This window comes from Marmota marmota, unplaced genomic scaffold, assembly GCF_001458135.2.
Source record: "Marmota marmota marmota unplaced genomic scaffold, marMar, whole genome shotgun sequence".
Lineage (NCBI taxonomy): Eukaryota > Metazoa > Chordata > Mammalia > Rodentia > Sciuridae > Marmota > Marmota marmota.
The window spans coordinates 35,330,646-35,353,217 of record NW_026000057.1 but is presented as its reverse complement, the minus strand read 5'-3'; the positions used below and the strand labels follow the sequence as shown (position 1 = coordinate 35,353,217).

The 22,572-nt window shown below is 34.7% G+C and overlaps 1 protein-coding gene across 1 annotated transcript in view; it reads left to right on the top strand.

The window, feature by feature from the left end:
• The window catches only part of Ppa2 (inorganic pyrophosphatase 2), a 110,787-nt gene that overhangs the window by 7,696 nt on the left and 80,519 nt on the right, over window positions 1–22,572 (top strand). The window contains exon 2 of the mRNA XM_048813862.1: window positions 22,010–22,082. Within this exon, the coding sequence (XP_048669819.1) occupies window positions 22,010–22,082 (73 nt within the window). The remainder of the gene's footprint in view (window positions 1–22,009; window positions 22,083–22,572) is intronic.

Genomic DNA, 22,572 nt, shown 5'->3' with positions numbered 1-22,572 from the left:
ATCTTATAATGGGTTTGCATGAACAACCCATCCAACTCAAAGTGAAAGGGAAGTATGGAAAGTTGGATCCTGAGTCACTAGTCTCTGCCCTGCTTTTTGAAGGCAAAAGAGACAAATATTTTCTCAGAAGACAGTGATATTTAGAAGTTGCTTGTTATTTATAACATCTACTGCTTTCCTAAGAGGGGAATAAAGAGGGCATTGAGGTTTGATAAACTGAGGGCCTGTGTTTCCTTGCTACTTCGATGGTTGGGAATTATATGAGTTAACCACTTGAGAATTTCTTCCACATTTTTTAAACAAAAGGCAAATGTATTTTATTTTTTAAGTATGTGTATGTAGAAAGATACGTTTTATATTCTATGGCTCATTTTATTGAAAAATATATAATTCACCTTCTGAAGCAGGTCCACAGTGATCTGAGTGTGATATACTTAAGTAAAACAGACAGAAGACAATATTTGCTAATTTCATTTGTTTTCATAATAATATGAAAATAATATGAAGCTATATTCAGAAGTATAAATGGGATTTTTTTTACCCTTTTAAAGCAAGAAAAAATCCAGTTCTTACATCACTGAGAAAGATCTGTTAATATGTCACTTAACAATTGAGCTTAAGGCTAATGTCAGTATAAACTAATATTAGACTGCTCTGCAATCATGGGTTATAAATTAGTCATATGGATATTAGATAATGTTCTTCACAATGATTATTGACAAATTTGAATCTGTCAATAGATGCTAGTATATGCTGCACATTTACCATTAATTAGCCTCTCTGCTAAATGATGTACATATGGAGTGAACATCCGTACTATTCCCCTTACTTTTGGGGGTATATTGCCCTTTTTAATGGAGTCTACATTATCCTCTATCTCTACCATATACTCTGTAGAGGAGCTGCTGTCCTATGGCCTGTGACCCCAGGGACACGGTTTCTGGGTTTAAGGCAGCTTGCCTGACCCCCAAACAATCAATTAGAGCCCATTGCTGAGAAGTGAGTTTACAACCAGAGAGAATATGGTAATGGGAAGCACAAAATGTCAAACATCAGGAGCAGTTAGCATTTGCTTTATTGAGGAAGTTAATAAAGAAGAATAGAGCTGGCATTCCAAGAGAAATTGATATTTTTTTAAAAGACTTGGAAATGGAGAAAATAAGAGAAAAATAGTCACAAGGTTATTTAAATACCTGAGTTCCAATTGTTTTTAAAAACCTGCTGTATTCTCATGGCTAGATTGTTCAATGTTTCCTTCAATTATATGAAATTGTCTTTTCAATTAATTTTTATTTTTGCTTAGATTAGCTTCCCCAGCCCCTTGTATTCTTGTTACTTATAGAAAAAGCATCCTTACTAACACCATGGACTACCATATTTAATTCTCTCAACAATCCTTTTTGGCAAATAGCATGATTTCCTTTTTATAGCTGAGGAAAGTAAGATTGAAGAGAGTCCAATCTTGCCCAGGTGATACAGCTTGTGAATAGCAAAGACAAGAGTTATACCCCAGCTAAATCCAGCCACACCTTTCAAAACAGGAGACCAGTGAATTAAGACTACATGAAGACTGATTATTTCAAAGAACAAATTAAAATTTACACATATTAATAATTATTTTTGTGAATGAATTCTTAAAAAGAATGTTATGTGCATATGTAAATATACCACAGGAAGTTTCACCTTTATGTATAAATAAAAAGAACCAATCAAATATAAATAAATAGACAAGCAAAGGAAATCTAGTATAAAAGAGGAAGGAGGACACAGGAGGGAGGACAAGAGGAAAAAGGGGGGATTATGATCTGAAATTGAATTTCATGAATTTCTGAGTTTGTTAGGACAAACCCAATTATTATAAATAACTATAAAGCTCTAATAAAAATAAGTATTTTATTTTTGCTTATCTTGAGTGGATACATATGCTATATACACATATTTTTAAGACGCTTAGTATATTAGTAAACTATTGAAGAACAAATCACGCCAAAATTCACTCAAAACAACAATTTATCATTTTTCAAACATTGCAGTTTGGCTTAGAGTCAGCTCATCTAGGCTCAACTGAAGTTACTCCAGTCCACACATCACTCATTCTCCTTGGACCAGTAGACTAATCATAGCCAAGGCATATTTTCCCCATGGAGATGGCAGAAACAGAGAAAGCTCAGACATACAAGCTCATTTCACACCACAGCTGATTGTGGTACATCTATTAATATCATTTTGACTAAAAAAGAAAAATAAAGTCATATAGCTGAACCCACAACCAAGAAGCAACCAAATATACTACTTTGGGAACTGCAAGGGAAAGGAAAGGAATCCAAGAAGGAATGAAGAATTTGGATAACACTGCAATCTACCACATAGTTATCCAAAATATTTTGAAATGTTCTTTGACAGTGTTCTGGTTAACTGTTGCTGTGGATTTGGAACATGGAAAATCCTGGCTAGATGGTTCAATCTCAGGGTTACTCATGTAGCTGCAGTCAGATGATGGCCAAGGTTTAAACAGAAAGGATGCAGAAGTAGACAGGGACTGGCTGGGTATCTTGTTCTCATGATTTATCATGTGTGTTTCTACATGGGTTAGCATGAGCTTCTTCACAGCATGGTGGACTTGGAGCACATGGACCACTTACATTAAGAGTATAGCATTAAGGTTATAAGAGCAAGTGTTCTAGTTCTCAAAGCAAAAGCGAGTTTCAACTTCTCATTACTTACAAGTAAGTCACAGCCTGCCTAAATTCAAAGAGAAGAGAGTTACACTTCATTTCTTTATGGGAAGTGCCAAGCTTCTACAGCATGCAGGATGAGAAAAACTGGTGAAATTTTTATGTTTGGGAATATTTAATCTCTCACAAGCAATATGATAGAACAGAAATTGGTTTCCAAGCTACTAGCCACATAACGTTAGAAATATGATTTGATCTGGTAGTGTTAGCCCCTACTAGACATCACACAAACATTTCTTTATGAATGAATGACTTCAAGCCGCAGTATATTCTCCAGCACAGGACTTACCATACCTCAGGAAGATCATACGAATAAATGAGAAAATTAAAGCTATTTTGAAAACTTGAGAGGACAACCATCTACAGACATTCTTATCCTTTTTTTTTTCAGAAACTAAGGTGTTACTTTTGGAATATTCTCAGTAATGTTCTCAAATATTTTTCTTCTGAAGAACTTGGACTTTGAAAAGAACTAAAGATCAGTTGGAGATATGAACAGGGAAAATACATATACTAGGTAATAACATTTTGGGGTTTAAAATGAGATATTGTTATGATGTGACGTGACTCATATTTTTAAAGTAGCTGATAACCTCCTCTGGAAGACATTTCCAAGAAAAGAGTATCTTACATGTTTTGAGCAAGGCAAGATTATTCAAATAACTATGATTACTATAAATGAAGGCATAGATGCTCATTATAATGTTTGTGAAAAACAGGACTGAATGCTTATCATCATCTCTTTTTTTGTCCAGTGTCTGAGAGATGAATGAAGCTTCATTTCTAGAATGAGGAAATTTGAACTTTTTTAATGATTGGTTAATGGGGGTAATTAGAGAAGCTAACAGGAATTATAAATAATGATAGCTAAGGACCAGCTATAGATTTCCAGAAGTTATAAGGAATGTACCTTAGTTCAGTGATCTGTATGTTCATCTTCTAAAGCCTAAATTATTTTGATATTTGATTTTACTTATATGTTTTTTCTATTTATAATCTTGGAGATGGTGAATGGGAGGTTATTTTAAGCATTAATTCTGAAGTTTTACTTACAAAAATATTCTTAGTTGCTGAAATTTAAAAAAAAAGGGAAGTAATTTCAACAAATGGGGCTCATCAGTTGCCATTATGTTCTTTGTGAAAGCACATGCAGCAGTTGGTTCTCTCAAGGGAAACCCCATTTATCTGTTGATCAAGTAGATGGCACTGTGACACTAAGGCCAGGCAAGAAAGGCGGAAGAGACCAATTAGAAAAATTTGATGGGATTTGCATTTCAAGAAAAGCTTACAACGAAAATTTTGGAACACAAAGTGAAAGATATAAAAACAGAAATAAGTAAAATAATATCTAATAAACAATATTCTTTAAACATTATATGTAATAGGGTAGACATATTTTATAAGTATTTCATAAGAAATAGGTCAAAGGTTTTAAAATCATTTATACTTGAATTATTTATTTTATTAATATAATAACTGATTTTATACTCCTAAAATCACCACTAAAGACCAATATTAAACCTGAAAGGCCGTGGACAGCTATCCTTGAATGGCTTATGGTCTGCTTGACTTTAATCAAGGCCTTCACCTAATTCCAGTTACCTACTCCCCCCATGTCCTTCTTCAGATGAGGCCCGGCTTGGTCCTAGATGGCACAGGCAGCCTGCAACTAACTGCTGATAGATTTCCTGTCTCAACTGGTAATAAGGATGATCTGTTGTTGGCATCAGCCAAACATCACAGGCAGTGATGAGCCCAGATATGTCTTATCTGAGAAAGGCTGAACATGGAAGCCATGGGTCTCGCTCCATAAAAGAAATTTTTTCCTACAGCATGAGTAAGATATGGAGACACTGTCTCCTTGCTCCAGATCCTAAAACGTGCAGATCCCAAACTCTGGGAGACTTTTCCTGAGGCAATTTCAACCTGAAACAAGGAACGGGACAGAGGAGAGTCACTTTTATATAAAATTTTAGACTCTAGTTATGGCAACTGCCATGAATGTCCTTTAATTCAAAGTCTGTTAATTAAGGCATACTTTGTGTTAGAAGTATCAGTATTTGTTTCATTTCGAACTAGAAATCCTCTTAAAGAATATAATATTAAATGTTTCTATGGGAAAAATTATATTTTGTAATTAAGTAATTTAGAATGTAAATCAAGAAAGATGCAATAAACTAGCTTCAGAAGTGTCTCTTCCTGAACTGGAAAGTCTGTTCCTATGTGCTATGTCACATGGGCACCACTAAGCAGATGAATGTGGCAATTTTGAAAATTTAGGACAAAAAGAGACATTCTTCAGTAAGAGGGAAATAACCTTTCTAAACACAGTGGCAGATACTGATTTTTCTAATGCAGTTTTTAAAACAGATATAATTCTCAGTTTTTTTTAATGCACACAAACATTTTAATCTCTCTTTAATTGGTGCTTACTATAGACTACTACTGCTTTAAGGCCTCCAAATTACAGCCCTCCCCATCTTAACAACTTTATCTGCATTTTCCCTTAAGCTCATTCATTCTCAACTTCAAAGTTCTTCTTAATTTATTCTCCCTCACCTCCATATCCAGAGACCTTTATCCTTCTTCTTCCTTTAGAATCTCCTGTCTTCCTGTGTGCTGAATTTATTCTTTCTCCTCTGCCCTAGGAATATCTTTTCTCTTTCAGCTTCTCTATCTTTTCTACTAATCCAAGTGCTGCAAGAGAGCTGTTTCTTCCACCCTCCATGCCCCGCCAGTGTATATTGCTTGGATTACCCTAATGGCCTCCTAAGCAGAGTGCAAAGTTCTCACAGTTGCACCTGTGCAGTTGATTGGCCACAACCCAAGTGTGATAGCTATGAAACAGAAATTGAATTATAGCACTACCTGCTTGAACTCCCTAACTGGTTTCCTACTCATATAGAATAAATCCCAAAATCCATTTTTAAAGGCCCATAATGCTCTACAAGATTTGTCTACTGTTTTCTTTCGTTATTTCCAGTGAGGACCTCTTTTTGTTCTCTCTTCTTTCTCTGCTTTCTTCCTGTTTAATTTTATTGGTGGAGAGGTGGGGTGATTGTGGTATTGCTCCTTCATGAGTGTCTTAGGCTGATTAAAACATATGTTGTCCACTTGGGGTTTGGATGAAATTCTGCAAATGGTTAGCCAGTGCAGGGCTCAGAAAATGCTGGCTGTATTTGAAGGCATCACTTCCTGGAAGACCTACACGTAAACGCACATAAATTCATTTGGAGACAAACAAGAATATTTTAATTCCTGGAAATGGCTGAACCTCAGAAGAGGAGAAAGCTAGAATTTGAGATGTGTTTATGACAAAACCCATGTAAAGATTTTTTTAAAAATTTTTCCTTTCAACTGTGAGACAGTAACATGAATCATTCCAATTAATAGTAGTTGCTATTTTCTCTCTCTAGTGTGAAAATTCCCTGGGTTTTGCTAAACTCTGATACACTGTCTTACAAGGATGTTCCTCTTCTGACAAAGTTGTGCCACACTGAGAGGGACATTTTTCAGGATCCCAGAATTAGTAACAGTTATTAAACATGATGTTATTAAACATTCATCCACCATAGATATTATTGTCATTAAATTTTTGCCTATGCAATGCACAAAAGACATAAAATACAAAAAGTCTTCTTGTTCTGATTTTCATTTTCCTTATTGCCATAATATTTGAAGATATTTTATGGCTACTTCATTGATAATTTGGTATTTTTCATGAATTCCTACTATTATTTTCCACTCAGTTTGTATTGGAGTTATTTTTATTTAATCTTTCTATTTATTTATCATTATTATTATTAAATTGAGTATCATGATGTGTTGTGGGGTAGATCGCTCACCAAGTCCCAGTTTTGTCCAAAGTGAAGAGTCTTTATTTAGATAGCTGGCCAGTGACTGGCCCCACCAATAACTGTCTCAGCAAGGAATAGCCCCAAGCCTAAGGATTTTAGGATATTTTAAGGCAAAAACCACATCTGGGTTGACGTAGTTGCAAGCAAGCAGGTACAGAAGCTGAATTGGGCAGTTAGTGAGATAATGCAATGGGTACATTGGCATTTCCCACGGGACTTTCCAGGTTGGCATAGCAGCAAGCAAGCAGAAAGGAAGTGGGTCAAATGACCCTAGTCTAGTACATGTTAGAGAAAGGTAGCTAATGTTTAGACAATCAATCTCTGACAAGGTAAATTGTCCAAGAAAAATGGAAATCAAAGAGAACAGTTTTACATTGTATAAAAATTGCTATTTTGTATTGTCAAGTATGTTATGCTAGGTAACTATTAATAGGTACAGAGGTGAGGCTTTCCCATGGGAGAAGCATTTCTTACATGATATGAAATCTCTGGGTAAAATGGAGTCTGTTTGGTCCTTGCCCAGCCCATAACATTCCCCACTGGTTTTATAGAACTAATGAAATCATTGATTAATTAATCATCATTGGTATACAGTTGATTATGAAAATTAAGGGTCCAATTAAAAACCCTAAGAGGACTAACAGCAATGGACCGGCTACAGCTGATATAAGAGTAGTCGGCCAAGGAGACCAGGAGAACAATTTTTTTTTTTTTAAAGAGAGAGAGAGAGAGAGTGAGTTTTAATATTTATTTTTCAGTTTTCGGTGGACACAATATCTTTGTTTGTATGTGGTGCTGAGGATCCAACCCGGGCCGCAGGCATGCCAGGCGAGGGCGCTACCGCTTGAGCCACATCCCCAGCCCAGGAGAACAAATTTTGATACCAATTTCCCTCATGTTGTCTTGCATTTTCCCTTTCCTTTAATCACTTTTTGATCATAGATAGACTGTCTCTTACTATTACTGAGTGATCAGTATAGAAGCAACATATTTCCCCTTATGCTATACATAGGCCTCCTTGTTTTAAGAGCAAGAGATCTAAACTTCTTCTGTTTTATAATACTACTTCTGCCAGGGAGTCAAGAGAGGTCTCAAGTCTGCTCATTGATTGTTCTAGTTCCCCCAAATTCAAATCTATCTGTTTGCTCAGGGCTTTGAAACTTTCATTTCCAGTTAAAAGAGCTGATGTACTCAAGGGCTGAAGATCCCACAACCCTTAGGCCCATTAGCAGGGGAACTAGGATGGGGCTGTTCTCCTAGCATGGTGTATGAGCCCCAGATGTTCTCATTTGAGCTTCTCCACTGTAGTAATACACTTGGGAAATAATGTGAACAGTTACACAAAATTTGTTCCATCCTGATATGCTAAAAAGCTATAAGGACAAACAAGGAGTTATTTCTGATAGGCAGGCAAACCAAATACCTCTGGAAATTAGAAGACTCATGGGGTGTATTTGACACCTGAGTGGAAAGACATTTGGAAACCTGTGGTAGGAAAGCATAAGCCTTATTCTTGTAAGTCTCCTAATGTTTAAGTCCACCTATTGTAGCCTACCACATTAATCATAAGTGGCCCTTGTTACGATTTGAAAAATAAACAAATATCATGAGATCTAAGATTATAGTCTGAGCAAGAGAAAACATGTTAACATTTTCTGTGCCCAGCTGGCCTTCACATTGTGATTTAACCCAATTATTTATCTATACTGACTATAATTTTCTCCTCTAATGTTAGGGACCTCCTACTGCTGTAAGGAAACAGGACGATGACTGCTCTTGCTTTTTCGAGCTGAGAGGGGTTGGTGTGCAGTGTGGCAAACGGTTTGGAGTCCCTTTTTAGAAATTGGATCCGTTGGGGCGGGGTGGGGGCATGGTAAAAATATGGTTCAGGAAGAATAGGTTATAAATTTACCTGGGAGTGGGCACTTCTATGAGAGAAACAAAAAGACATGAGAACTGAACTAAGATTAATACAATATAGCAGTTGTAGCATCTGGAACCTGTCAATGAATATCATGAAGATGATAGAAATCAATAATTGTTACCAGGAGGTGGAAGAGATGAAAAATTTTCCCCTTAACAAGGCCTAACGAAGCCTAATAAGGTCCCCCTTTGGGGAACATACATCTTTAACATTGTCAGAGTCATCAGGAATATAGAGACATCATTTAGTTAAGTTATTTAATGTCATCTGATTTTTTTAAAATATCTTTTTTTACTGGAATGAACTCTGTGTTCAGTAGAGATCCCTTTATCTTTGTTACTTAGGACTAGATAATTATACTAGCAAACATTGATTAAGTCTACCTGTATAGGAGGTTAGGAAGATCTGTCAGCCTTAAACTGACTAAAAAGTTCTGGCTCTGGCAGTTTCTATTGATAGTTATCAGGCATTCTTGCCTAAGAATCTCTCTTGGTTTTCTTGGCCCCTTTATTTTAACTTTAATCTTTAAACTTTAATCTCCAGTCTTACTTATTCTTGGGGAGGTTAATGCAAGTGTACATCTTAAATTACATTAAAATAACTATTGTTTCTTTTTAAGTGCCCAGGAATGGCTGTGCTTTGGTTTTAACTGTTTTTTTTTTTTTCTGTTTAAGATCAAGCTGATCAAACTGAACTTGGTCCTACCTATTGTTAAGAGTCAGCTGAGTTCCCTTGGAGGACACTCGTGGGGGAACTCATGAGCAGCCTTTTAGCTCCACTAGTGCCATTCACATTAGAATAGGTCCAGGTCTTGCTGACCATATGGCTTTCCTTGGAAGCTTCAGGCCTATGTCTCCCCTTTTATATGAACCTCATCTTTTGCAGCGTGCACACTGATTGGCTGTTCATCCTCCAGAGGTCTCATTAATCTCCCTTATTGGGAGGTTATGTGGTCCAGACTTGCAAAGCTCTTATCCTTTTCCCTGGATTCAGGCTGAGTCAGAGGGCAAGAGCCAAATATTGGTTTTCTTGGCCCCTTTATTTTAACTTTAATCTTTAAGCCTTAGCTTTAAACATCCAGCAAGTCAGTCTTACCAGTTTCGAACTATAATGTTTATAATTCTACAGTTAATTTTATCCCCCTTTTAATTATTATCTTTCTATAGATGATGGCTTAATATCTCAAATTAGGTTAGGTAGTGTGTTCTTGAAGTATTACCTCTGCAAAACATCAAAAGGCAATAGTTATAAGGAATATACAAAGTGACATTAACAAGAGTAAAAACATATTTAGCTTGTATATAATCTTGAACCTTGGCTGAGTTAAACATTATATCTCCTGTTTGAGATCACAGTAACATTTACAATAAAATCAATCTTTGAATACAACTTTAAATGAACTAAAGTCTGGCCCGTTTGGGGGTCATTTTGACACGTAGTCAAGTGGAAGGTAAAGCCTTATCTCAGGTAAGCCGGGCTCTTTACAAGTCTTAGGAAAAGTGTTCTAGTTCTGAAGCTGATCTTTGTCTCTCTTTTTTAGATACCATTTTATAAAGTTTACATATATTGTGTCCTGAGTCTGTGTGAATGTTAGTAAAGTGAATATGACATTACATCTAAAACATGAATCAAGGAAAGGCTGAGCACTCTTAACTTTTCTTTTGTGTGGAAAATTGGCAAAATGTTTTAAAATATTAACCTTTAAAAGATCAGTCTCTCATTATCTTTTAAAATACCTTTAAATTTTTATATTCCAGTGTAAAAGGTAACATATGATATAAATAAATCCCCAATAAAATCTGTTATCCTTATAAGTTTAAAATAACTATTACAGACAATTTTAGTTTGGAGAACACCAGCTTGATGAAATGCTCCTTTAAACCTTTTATATTAAAGACTTGTATACCTGAAAGATATGTACACATTTAATGTGTATAGAGGAGTAATGGTACCACAGTTACACTGATGTTTTTATATTAACCAAGTTTATCTTTTAAAGAAAAAATGTAGACTCTATAATGTAGTTCAATACTCTAAAATAACATTTGCTGTTTAACCACAGATGTACAAACCTTAATTTCTCCAAGATTAGTTGCTCTAGGGAATGAAACTTAACAGACACAATGTAATAAATATTTTAAGAAGTTTTTGTTATTTTAACATATAAGTCAAACTTTGGTTTATATCAGCACATTAATATTTTTTCTTAGGGTACAACCTTGAATAGTTTCAACTATTTGTGTTACATATATATAACCAACTTAGTCATATATAAACCTTTTAATATTTATCCTTTATATATAGATTTTTATATTACTTAATTAGACCCTCTTATTGTTTATATAGATGTATTACATTTATACTTTACCATATAAAGACTTTCTTACCTGGAAACATTTTTTTCCTTTTACTAAATAAATCTTTATATTTAGAAACTTTTAATAATTTTTAATCCATTGGTCCCTCTTTCTGTTTATACTTTGAAATAATCCTTATATATTTTTTGAATTTAGATAAATTATTCCATTTTAATAAGATGAAATACTATGTTATTTACGGTTATAATTAAAGTACAGTTGAAAGCTTTGGACCCCTTGTATATAGAATTATACCTGTTGGGACTTTTAACTTTTAATAACCTTGTTTTAGTGATGACACATAGTAATTTTAAACTCCTTTTTAATTTACCAATTTATGAAAACACCAATATTTTTTAAGTGTTTTACTTTATGGAATTTAAGGAGTTAAGAGTACTTGATGTTATATTTAACAGTTAGCATTTTAACTTTGTAAGCCAATCAGAGGTCTCTAACAAAATATCCTTGATTAATTCCATACATGTCAGATCTAATTCACGTATTAAAAAAAAAACAAATTATCAGACAAGTGCATTGAATAGCATTAGTCATTTTTTTTCTGTTGAAGAAAATTCCTAGAGACAATGGATATTAGACACTTTATAGACATTAACATTCATTAACAACTGTTTGATCACCTAGAAGCAAAACTGTGCATTAGTAACTTTAAAGACATTTCTGCTTTTACTTATTTACCCAATTTAAATTGAACCTTTCAAATCATATGAACCAAAAGTATTTGGATCCATTTTTTAAAGTTTTAATTTATGAGCTCATTCGTTAATTTTGGTACCAAATAGATGCAGACATGGTAATACATGTAAACGTACAGTACATGGGTGCACCTACACAAAACAAATAAACAAAAGCCTTGTAGGTTATTTTTTAAAAACCTACTAGATTGAGAGTTAATCCTTGTAAATTGGCCTTAGAACAAAGCATACTGTAGTCAGAAAACATTAACCTAGGCATATCGAATCAAAATCATGAATTTAACAGATATAGAATTTGAAAAGCCTTCTTGGCCTTTGTCTGGAGCTGGAACTGCTCATCAAAGGTGAAAAGAGTTAAGGGGACATAGACAAACCATGGGGATTTATTCTTCCCTGAGGGAACTTCCCAAAGAGGCAACTATATTGGTGACCTTGGAGGAGTCCCCCGCCCCATTGGGGTCCTATTCTAAACTGGTTTTTCTGGTTTCTTGGATAGCAGCCACCAAATTTTAGCCTGACATTGAAAAATATTTGGACAATTTTTAGTAGTTGGTAGTTATTCATGCTTGCAAATACTGAGAGACAAAAGCCAAATTTCCTAGACAAAATTATGCTTTTCAACACAAAATTTAGAATAATAATCTTATAAAACTCTTTAGTTTTAATCTGCCCTCTTTAGGAACTGACACTGTCTACCCTGTTGGTCACCTAGCCCAGTTCCTAAATGAAGGCAATCTCTAGAATGCTTTTTTTACCTTTAGCTTTTACTCTTGACATTTTTTTTAGTCATGTTGGCAGCAGTTTACATTTTAATGCAAGCATTAGTGAGCACAGTTAAAACCTTTTTAACCATTTTTTTAAACATTAGAAACAAACTGACATAGAAATTAACACAAAACAAAATGGGGACAAACAATAACAAACAACAAACAAGAAAAGACAAAATCACAAGACAAACAATAAAACACACAACAAGTAGGCACCAAGGACAAATTTAACTGACAGAAAACCAGACTTAGACCAGAGGAACCAGTAAAACCCAGACTTGGACCAAAAGACCAAGGAAAAACCAGATCAGAGAACCAAGAGACTTCTTGCTACAGCCCTGGACTTGGGGAAATAATGCTGTGTCCAGCTTTCCCTGGAGCCTCTCCAGACGCGGATCCACACAGATCAGACTTACCTTCCCCAGGGAAACATAGATGACTCTTAGCAATTTTAGGTGGGCAGGGTTCAGTGGAGCGATGGCCTGGGACTGAGGAACATCTTCTCAGAGGACTTCCCCTGGGTAATCTCTCTGCCACCACACCTCCCTTGGTGGTCCTGAGAGATCTCCAGAATGCGAGAAAAGTAGATCTCACTGGAGCCTCCAAATATTGTGGGGCAGGTTGCTCAGAAAACACACCAAGTCTCAGTTTTATTCAAATTGAAGAGTCTCTATTTAGCAGGTTGGCCAGTGACTGCTCCCCACAGAGGACCCATAACTGTCTCTGCAAGGAACAGCCCTGAGCCTGAACATTTTGGATATTTTAAGGCAAAAGCTGCTTCTGGGTTGATATAGCTGTAAGCAAGTAGGTACAGACCCTGAATTGGGCAGTTAGAGAGACAATGCAATGGGTACATTGGTATTTTCCACGGGACTTTCCAGGTTGGCACAGCAGCAAGCAAGCAGAAAGTGGGTCAAAATGATCTTAGTCCAGTAGAAGTAAGAGAATGGTTACTAATATCTAGACAATCAATCTCTGACAAGGTACATTGCCCAAGAAAAATGGAAACCAAAGAAAACAGTTTTACATTGTATAAGAGTTGCTATTTTGTATTGCTAAGTATGTTATGCTAGGTAATCGGTACAGAGATGGGGCTTTCCCATTTCTTACATGATATGGAGTCTCAGGGTAAAATGGAGTCTGTTTGGTCATTGCCCATATATAGCCTGGCTCATAACAGATGGACATGGAGATGTGCAGTTTCCCATTCAAGGACTTACTTTCTCAGTTGTAGGGAATACTATTAGCAGAGAACTTTCAAAACTGTCAGTCCCCTCAGGCACGGTCTCCACTGCAGAATTACCTTCCCAAAGTGGGTTATACCCACCAACTGATATGAGGGTTATAAAGATCCATCAAGGCTAATGCTCACCAGCCATTTTACCTCTAGTGCTCCCTGTAAGTTCAGCCAAAGCTGTTGTTTGGGTCTGTCTTACAAATATAGTTCTCTTTCTGCTAAATCCTGAATCTTTTGTCTTCTACAACTGTTATTGATAAGGAACCTCCCTGAAAAATACCCTTTATCAGAGCCTGCTTCTCCCTGGAGAACCCAAAACTTGGCAAATATAAATTTTATGTATTTTGGCAAAGATTTTGTCAGGATGTATTTCTCAGACAAATGTTGCCTCAGGACCCGTGCCCATTCTTTTCTGTATACCATGCTCCCCTTTGCTATTGCTATCTCCATTTTTTTTTAAAGCTGCTACTGAAATGCTACACCTTTACAATGGCTGCCTTTGAATCTCAGACTAAATCAGATATCCATATGATTCTGTAATAGCTTCGTATATTTTCTTTCATGGAACTTATTTTGCTTTAATCTCATCTATAGGTTTACTTGATTATTTTTCATGCCTGAAACTTTAACAAGACTAACTATATATTTAGTATATTTTAGTCTAATGAATGAAGGGTTGAATAAATGACAGAAGAAAAAATGAATGCTCCTAAAAATATAATTTTTAAACAAGAAAAACTCTCCAGCTGCTAAGATTCTAAATGCTTCTTATCACAAATATCATTAACCGAAATTACAATACTATTCTGTATTATTTTGGGGGAGGTCTGGGATTCCTCTTTGGTGTGGACATGAGGTCTGCTATAAATTAATCCTATTCACATTTTCTAGCATTGAATTATATCAGATTTATTTCAAGGAATTGCCTTTGGAATCCAGGGTTCTTTTGAATCCAATCTGAAACCCATTACTCCATGTAATTAGAATATGTATAAAGAGGAAAAAATAGTTCTATAGTTAAATCATTTAAAAACAAAATTAATTCCCATTGCTCAAGGCCTAAAAAGAAAGTCTAGAAAGTAGGCAGAGAAAATGGGTTGTCTCATTAGATTTTGTTCATGACCTATTATTACCAATTTAGTAGCTCAACCCTTGAATTGGATTAGAGTATTACCATGATTACTATATTTATAATATTACAAGGGATTTGTAATGTGTCATTTGGAGCTGAAATTCCTCATGATTATTTTAGCCTAGAAGCAATAATAATACTTAATCAAGCAAAACTTTCTGTTTTTCTCATGCTACTTAGCAATGTATAGTTAAATTACATGATTCTTATATGATAGATAAATTTTATTATGTCCAATTTAGTAAATAGCCAGGAAGACTGAAAGCTTAATACCAAATATATTCTGCAAATCATTGGGACTTGGTTAAAAACAACCTGATTGTTCTCTTTTCTATTTTAAAGAGGAATATGGGCCTCAGGACATGGGCTTATTTTCACTTAGATAAAATCAGTTTGAAAAGAATTTCTATATGCTAACATTTTCTTTCTCTCTCTTTTTTCCAGTCACAGGAAAATTAAACTAATTTCTCATCTCTCAACCAATTATGTCTCTATTTGTGGTAGATGTTGCAGAATCTGCTTCTTGGATCACTTGTTTCATTGAAAGTTCTATCAAAATCTCTTTTAAAGTAAAAAAAAACTAAAATAAATTTAAAGAATAGATCTTTTATTTGCTCTTTAATCATGACAGTCTTAAAGAGAAACCCAATGTACCAATGTAGTTGCTTTCATTTTATTTTGTTTTATTTGTCTAACATATTCTCTTATTCAGCTCTTCTTAACCACTTACACTTAACTACTTCTAAGGGTGAAGGAAAAATTAGATGTTTGTAACTAACGTAGAAATAGGAAGTTAGTGAACTTTTTTTTTAAGATTTAATTTTTATTTTTGTTAACTTCCAGCTGAAGCACAGCAATAAAGCCTATTGTAGTGTTTATCTGTAATAAAATGGCATGTAATTATTATATTGCTTTCTAGATGTTGCAAATGTCTGTAAATATGATCTACACCCATTGCTATTTCAATATTGTGGTATTTACTAAATCTGCTGCTAGGTCTGATCATTTAAGTCCTAAAAGAAGAGGCAAGTATGTCATTAGATCACAAAAGATTTTTTCCTAAAATACTTTGTAGATATGTTTCAATATAATTGGTTTCTTCTTTATGTATTTTATTTTATGCATTTACAAACATTATTTTGAGAAGAATTTCATAGTCCTAATGAGGCTGCCAATAGGGTGCATAGAACAAAAATAGTCAGGAACTCTAAAGCAGTTATTTTCAAACTTATTAGACCTAATTTCCCTCTTTATAAAAAATTGAGGTGAAATTCACATAACACACACTATTCTGGAGTGCAGAATTTAGTGGCATTTATAGTTGTGATATTGTGGATATTGTGTAACAATTACTTTTCTCTGATTTTGAATGATTTTAGTCACCCAAATACCCATACCCTTTAAGAAACGTTTTCCTCTCAACTTCCTTCACAACCACTAATCTGATCTCTATCAGTTTGAATGTCCTTGATGTTTCATATCAAAGAAAAAAATACAACATGTGACTTTTGGGTTTGGCTTCTTTCACCTAGTGTAATGTTTTTGATGTCCATCCAAGTCGTAGCACATATCATACCTGCATTCCCTTTACGGTGAAGTAATATACATTGTCTCACAATTTGTATATCCAACTCAACAACAAACTTAAAAATGAACAGTGAACTTAAATAGAAGTTTCTCCAAAGAAGATACAGAAAGACCAAAAACCACATGGATAGGTGTTCAACTTTGTTGGTCATTAAGGAACTACAAATTAAAATAAGAATGAGATACTTCTCACCAGAATGGTTATAATAATTTCAAAAATAAATAAAAAACAACAAGATTCAACAAGGATGTAGAGAAATAAGAACATTTGCATAGTGCTGGCAGGGATGTAAAACAATACAACTAATATGGAAAAAATGGTGATTCCTCAAAAAGCTAAACATAGAATTGCCAAACGATCAAGCTATTCAACTCCTAAGTGTGTGTGTGTGTGTGTGTGTGTGTGTGTATCAAGGAAATGAAAATGTATATCTACATAGAAAGTTTTATATGAAATGTTTATACCAGAATTATGATAATAGCCAAAAGGTAGAAACAATTTGAATGTTCAATAATAGATGAATGGATAAACACAACCTACCTTTTAATAGGAAATATTTTCTAACAGCTTTTTAAATTCTTCCAAAAGGGAATTCATACATAATAAAACCTGCCATGTTCACAATTTTCAGAAAATCAATTTAATGAATATTATATAAAAAGAAGTAAAAGTAATTTGTAATAAAATTATATGCATTTTGACATTCAAATACTCAGGCCTCAGTACTCTGGACAAATGTAGTAGTCATATGTTTGCAACTATATGCATAATCACTGGTGAACTGAAAGCTCTAAATGAAGAATGATACAGTGTGTATTATTAGTGACTTAAATACCATGAGCATATTAAAACAAGGCAAAAATAACTTTGTGTTTATATCCAAAATGACATTAGTTTTTCTGCTAAGATAATTTTTTAAAAATATTTTTTCACCTACATAAATGTCCAGTGAGACATTTGACAACAAATGACACAAAACACATGAGGAGTCTCTTTTGTGGGGACTATCCTATGAGTTATAGGATGTGCAGCATCTCTGGCCCCTACACACTAAATGACAGTAAAGCTCCTCAATCATTGTGATACTAGAAAATACCCTAACAATTTCAAAAATGCCTCCTTGGGGGCAGTACTTATCCTCTGGAACCTTTGATGCAAAGTGTACTTTCTAATTCTTAAAATCTCTCTAAAGATTCATATTTTACTCTTAAAATTAAATGCAAGTTCTGTATTCTATGATATCACATAAGGGTGATTGTTTAAATCTATACATAATTCTCACGTATCTAAACTGCATGGAGGAAGATACATTGTTCTTAAAAACAAGGCCTGCCTCCAACAGCATTAATGAGTAATATTGATGGCCCTATAAGCTAAGGAAAAGTTTACACTTCATCACACACAGTAAAACTTCCTTAAAATCCATTCAAAAACCAGGTGTAGTGGTGCATGCCTGTAATCCCAGTAGCTTTGGAGGCTGAGGAGGGAGGATCACAAGTTCAAAGCCAGCCTCGGCAACTTAGGCCCTAAGCAACTTATTGAGACTCAGTCTCAAATTTTTAAAGCATAAAAATAAAAAGGGCTGGAGGTGTGACTCAGTGGTTAAGCAACCCCTGGGTTCAATCTCCAGTACCAAAAAGAGACCAAAATCCTCTACTCTTTTCTCAATCTATTGTTTAGATTTTGCAGCCAAACTAACTTCAAGTCAAAATAAAATCTCATGACAGGTTTTTCTGGTCCCTACATCCAGATGGACACAGACTTCTTGGAGAATGAATGATTTCTGTATTGTCCTTTTGTCACTTTATAGTGAGGGAAATGGTCAAATAAGGTGATTAGACACCTGGGATCTAGTGTTATAAGTTTTCGGAAGACTTAGGGGAACACTGTGGCCCTCAGATATGTGCTTTGCAGCCTTGCCTCCTAGTAGCTCAACCCTTGAATTGGATTAGAATATTACCATGATTACTATATTTATAATATTACAAAGGATTTATAATGTGTCATTTGGAGCTGAAATTCCTCATGATTATTTTAGCCTAGAAGCAATAATAATACTTAATCAAACAAAAGTTTCTGTTTTTCTCATGCTACTTAGCAATGTGTAGTTAAATTACGTGATTCTTGTATGATAGATAAATTTTATTATGTCCAATTTAGTAAAAATCCAGGGAGACTGAAAGCTTAATAATAAATACATTCTGCAAATCATTGGGACTGATTGCTCATGGAATCATAATGTTGCCACTCTACAGTGGCTTCCTCTGAGTAGGTAGTTAAAAATTGCTTTAAACTAATCAATTTTCAGAGATTTGTCTGATAGCAAAAGAATTAGGAAAATAACTTTAAAAGGGTCACTTCAGACAGGATGTACAGCATCCTGAATTTTTTATAACAGCTTTTTAAAAAACCCTTCCAAAATGAAATGAGTAGTTTTACTTCTACAGAATTCACAGTTGGCTTTTAGATGTCTTAGAGGCTGAGCCACCAACATTGAGGATTTAGATACTCTCATTTATTCTTTGTCACATGGTTAGAAACATCAGACCTACTGAAATTCTTTTTACTTGGACCAAATATCTATTTTCTTAATTCAAAGTACCCAGAGCTATGTCCTAATATTTGAGTTGAACAATCTTATCACAAATTCTCACGAAAAAATACTCTGCTGAATTATCATACAGGTGTGGAACTACTAGACATATGAGATCTACATAATACAAAGAGAAAATGATTAGCAGTGAAATATGGCCTCATTCAGAAACTCATCCTATTCATATTAAAAATCCCTGAAAGTGGGAGCTAAAATTAGTTGCTTTTCAATAGCTGTATCTATTTTTAAAAGAATTTTTGTATTTCCAATTAGGTGTTCAGAAACTTTTCAAAAAAGGGCCTCTAAGAATTTAAGCTTTTATTCATTAAGCTGGTAGAGGTGTGGGAGGGAAAGGTGAATAAAATTCTATGAAATGAAAATTAGCAAAGACATTTGCTTGAAAGTAAAAGCAGACACAATATTCTCAATAAGGAATATCTGAGTGAATCATCTAGGGATGGCCACAAGGAAACCTAGTTACACTTAACATATAAAGACTAACAATTTTGCAGGCTAAGCTGGAAAAGTAGCAAAACATGATGATGCTTAGCAAGGGAAATTCAACTTAAGAGTAAATGAATGTTAGAAAGAGAACGTTTAAAGGTACTAATTATATTCTAACAAGCAATATTAGAAAACTAAAAAAAAAACACTGTTTTTCATTAGATGATAAAGAATAGTAGATAATCATTACAAAAGGAACAAAACAATTTCAAAATTTAAATTACTATGCTAGATATTGGTTCTCTAGTTTTTGAGATGTCTCTTTCCATCAATTGTTTTGTTGAGATTAAGTTTGTTTCTTCATGTTTTAAATACTTTATATTTTTAGACCAGTTTGGGGTTCACAGCAAAATTGAGCAGAAGATAGAGGGATTTCTCTGCCCTATACAAATACACACAACCCACTCACTACCAATTATTGAACACCAGAGTCCTATATTTGTTTACAAAGGAATCTACATCAACATCTCATTAGCATCCAAAAGGGTTCACTTTTGGCTTTGCATATTTTGTAGGCTTAGACAAATGTATGACATGTATTCACCATTCTAGTATCCATTCATAGTAGTCTTACTGCCCTATAGTTTCTTTGTATCCCACGATTCAATAAATGCCAGTGAGAATGAGGAGCAACTGGAACTCTCACACATTGTTGGTCCATTGCTACTTTGGATTTCAGCATATATTGAAGCCATGTGTACAACCTACAAAAATTTACTCTGTCCACAGTAAGTCTAGTCTCACATTCTGCTACTCAGAGACCCCTACTGGTGAAAGTAGTTTTATCTTTAATGAAAACTGAATTGTGTTAAACTCAACATATTCCAAACCAAGTTTATCATCTAATCTCCAAAAGTTTTAATTCATTTTTATTTCTTTATATCTGGGAACAACACAACATCTCTTTTGGTTGGTCTGTATAAAAAACTGTGTATTTTTTTAACTCTTCCATCACCGTTTCACCACTTTCAATAGGCATCAAAAATTGGTTCCTTTTTCAAATGCAGTGTTCCTTTCTGTTTCTACTCCCAGAACTACTGTGTCCTCGTCACTTGATATGTGAGATACTGTCAATACGTAGACAGCTTATCTCCTATTTCCTATTCTGGCCCTTTCTACATATAAATTATAAGTCAGTTTCTCCAAATCATAAAATTTATAAACTCAATTCTTTTCAAGAATCTCCAGTCGTTTTGTATTTTGTAAACCCTGGACACATTAACATTTTTATGTGTCATTGTCTTATAAATTCCTAGAATTGAGATTTATACTTGCTACATGATGATAACAGAGGATGTCAATGAAGGAAGTCCAATGAGTTAGACCCCCAAATGTCAAAATTTGCAATAATTAAATATTGTAAAATAAACATTGTCCTCAAACTCATATTTTAAAATTATTAAAGAAGTTAATCTGATTCATCTATTACTATTTTATATCAATCATATTACATACTCTGACATTTGATATTCAAATATTTTAGTAAATTATAGAAAATGGAAAATAGGATTCTAAGTAATTATAAACTTATTTAATAAAATTCATTGTTTCCTTTTTGGATTATAACTTTGCAACATTTAAAATGTAATTTACAAAATAACAAGTTAGTGTCAAGATTTCATTTTAAGTAAATATTACATTTTGAAATGCTTAATATTTTCTTCATTAATTTTTACAAATCAGGATGCACATAACTTGAGGTTACTAAAAAATGCTCCCAGAATTAAGGAAAACTGTTGACAAGAGAGGCCTCAGAACTACATTCTAGATTCTCCCAAAGGATAACTACAAGCATTAGGATGAGAGAATGGTGTTAATTTGAGAAATAATTCTGAGAAAATTTTTCTCCTCATTGTTTCCTATAGGAAGTCATTGTTTGTAATGTCACAAAGCAATATGACTAAAGTCAGACATTTTGCAAAGTTTAAAAATCTGTAGATTTTTAAAACAACCTAGATTTTTAGCTACCTTGTTTCAGCAGGAATTCGTCTTGTTGAAACATCTGATCTTCAAGGTTAATTGAAAAATTAAGCTTTTTTTTCATATAAAGAAACCATAAAATTATACAACCACCATGATATATGCACAAAAGAAATGTTCTCTCCTTTTTCTAGAAGAGTCTGCCTCATAGTTCAGTCTAGTCAAGTTGACACATAAGAAAGCCACCAGTGCTGACAAAAATATTTTATAATCTACAGTTTAGTCAGTCTAAGTGGTCAGTGACTTCACCTAGATATCCTTTCTGGAAACTTGGTAGAGCAGGTTTCTAATTTTAATTGTCACAATATAACTGGAGATAAGTGGAAGAACCTGAATGCCTAATGTAAATCCTGTTGTCATCTAGGATAGAAACCTGTGGAGTTTCAGAGGTCTTTCTAGCGGACTAAAGGTTCCCTAAGTAGGTGGTCTAAAGGAGGGAAAACTGATATTTGTGGCAGGCTTCTGCTTGCTTGCAACATCTATTCTTCCATTGTTCTGTAGTGGTATGGCTCCCATTTTTTTTTTTTTTAAACCCGAGCCGGTGACCACTCAGAGGAAAAGCTACTGAGTTATAGTTAGTTGTGGCCACTATATTAAGTGCTGTCCAATGGGATATAAATAGTTACAGGTAGTGCAGGCTATTTCTGGAAAGTTGCCTCTACTTGGACTAAACAGCAAAAGGCTTCATGGAGGAGGTAAGGAAATTACTTATGACCTTTATGTAAGTCAGCGTCAAGGCCAAATTTTCATATGGAGGCATGATCATTATGTCTTACTGTGACGTCTTTGTGTAAGTACACTCGTCTCCTATGCTGGACAGGGTCTAGAGCAGCCTTTGGCACAGAGTAATCATATAGTAGTGCATTACCGCAGCAAACATACAATATGATAGTAAAGGTTAATGGGGGTAAGTGAAGGATTGAGTGGACGAATGAGCGCTCCTCTGGGGTGGTGGACTTTGTCTTGCTCATCTTGCAGTCTTGGCTTGGCTATATATACCCTGTGCACCGCTGGCGGGGCGCTGGTATTCCACTAGTAAGGGTGGGAATCCTGGTCCAAGGCCCAGAGTGGGAGTGACGACTCCCGAGCGGTAGGGGGCGCCGTCGTGCGGCCGGGTCGGGCCGGGTGGCTACCACAGCCCTGCACAGAACCGCACAGTCGCCTACGCCATGCGCGCGCTGCTGC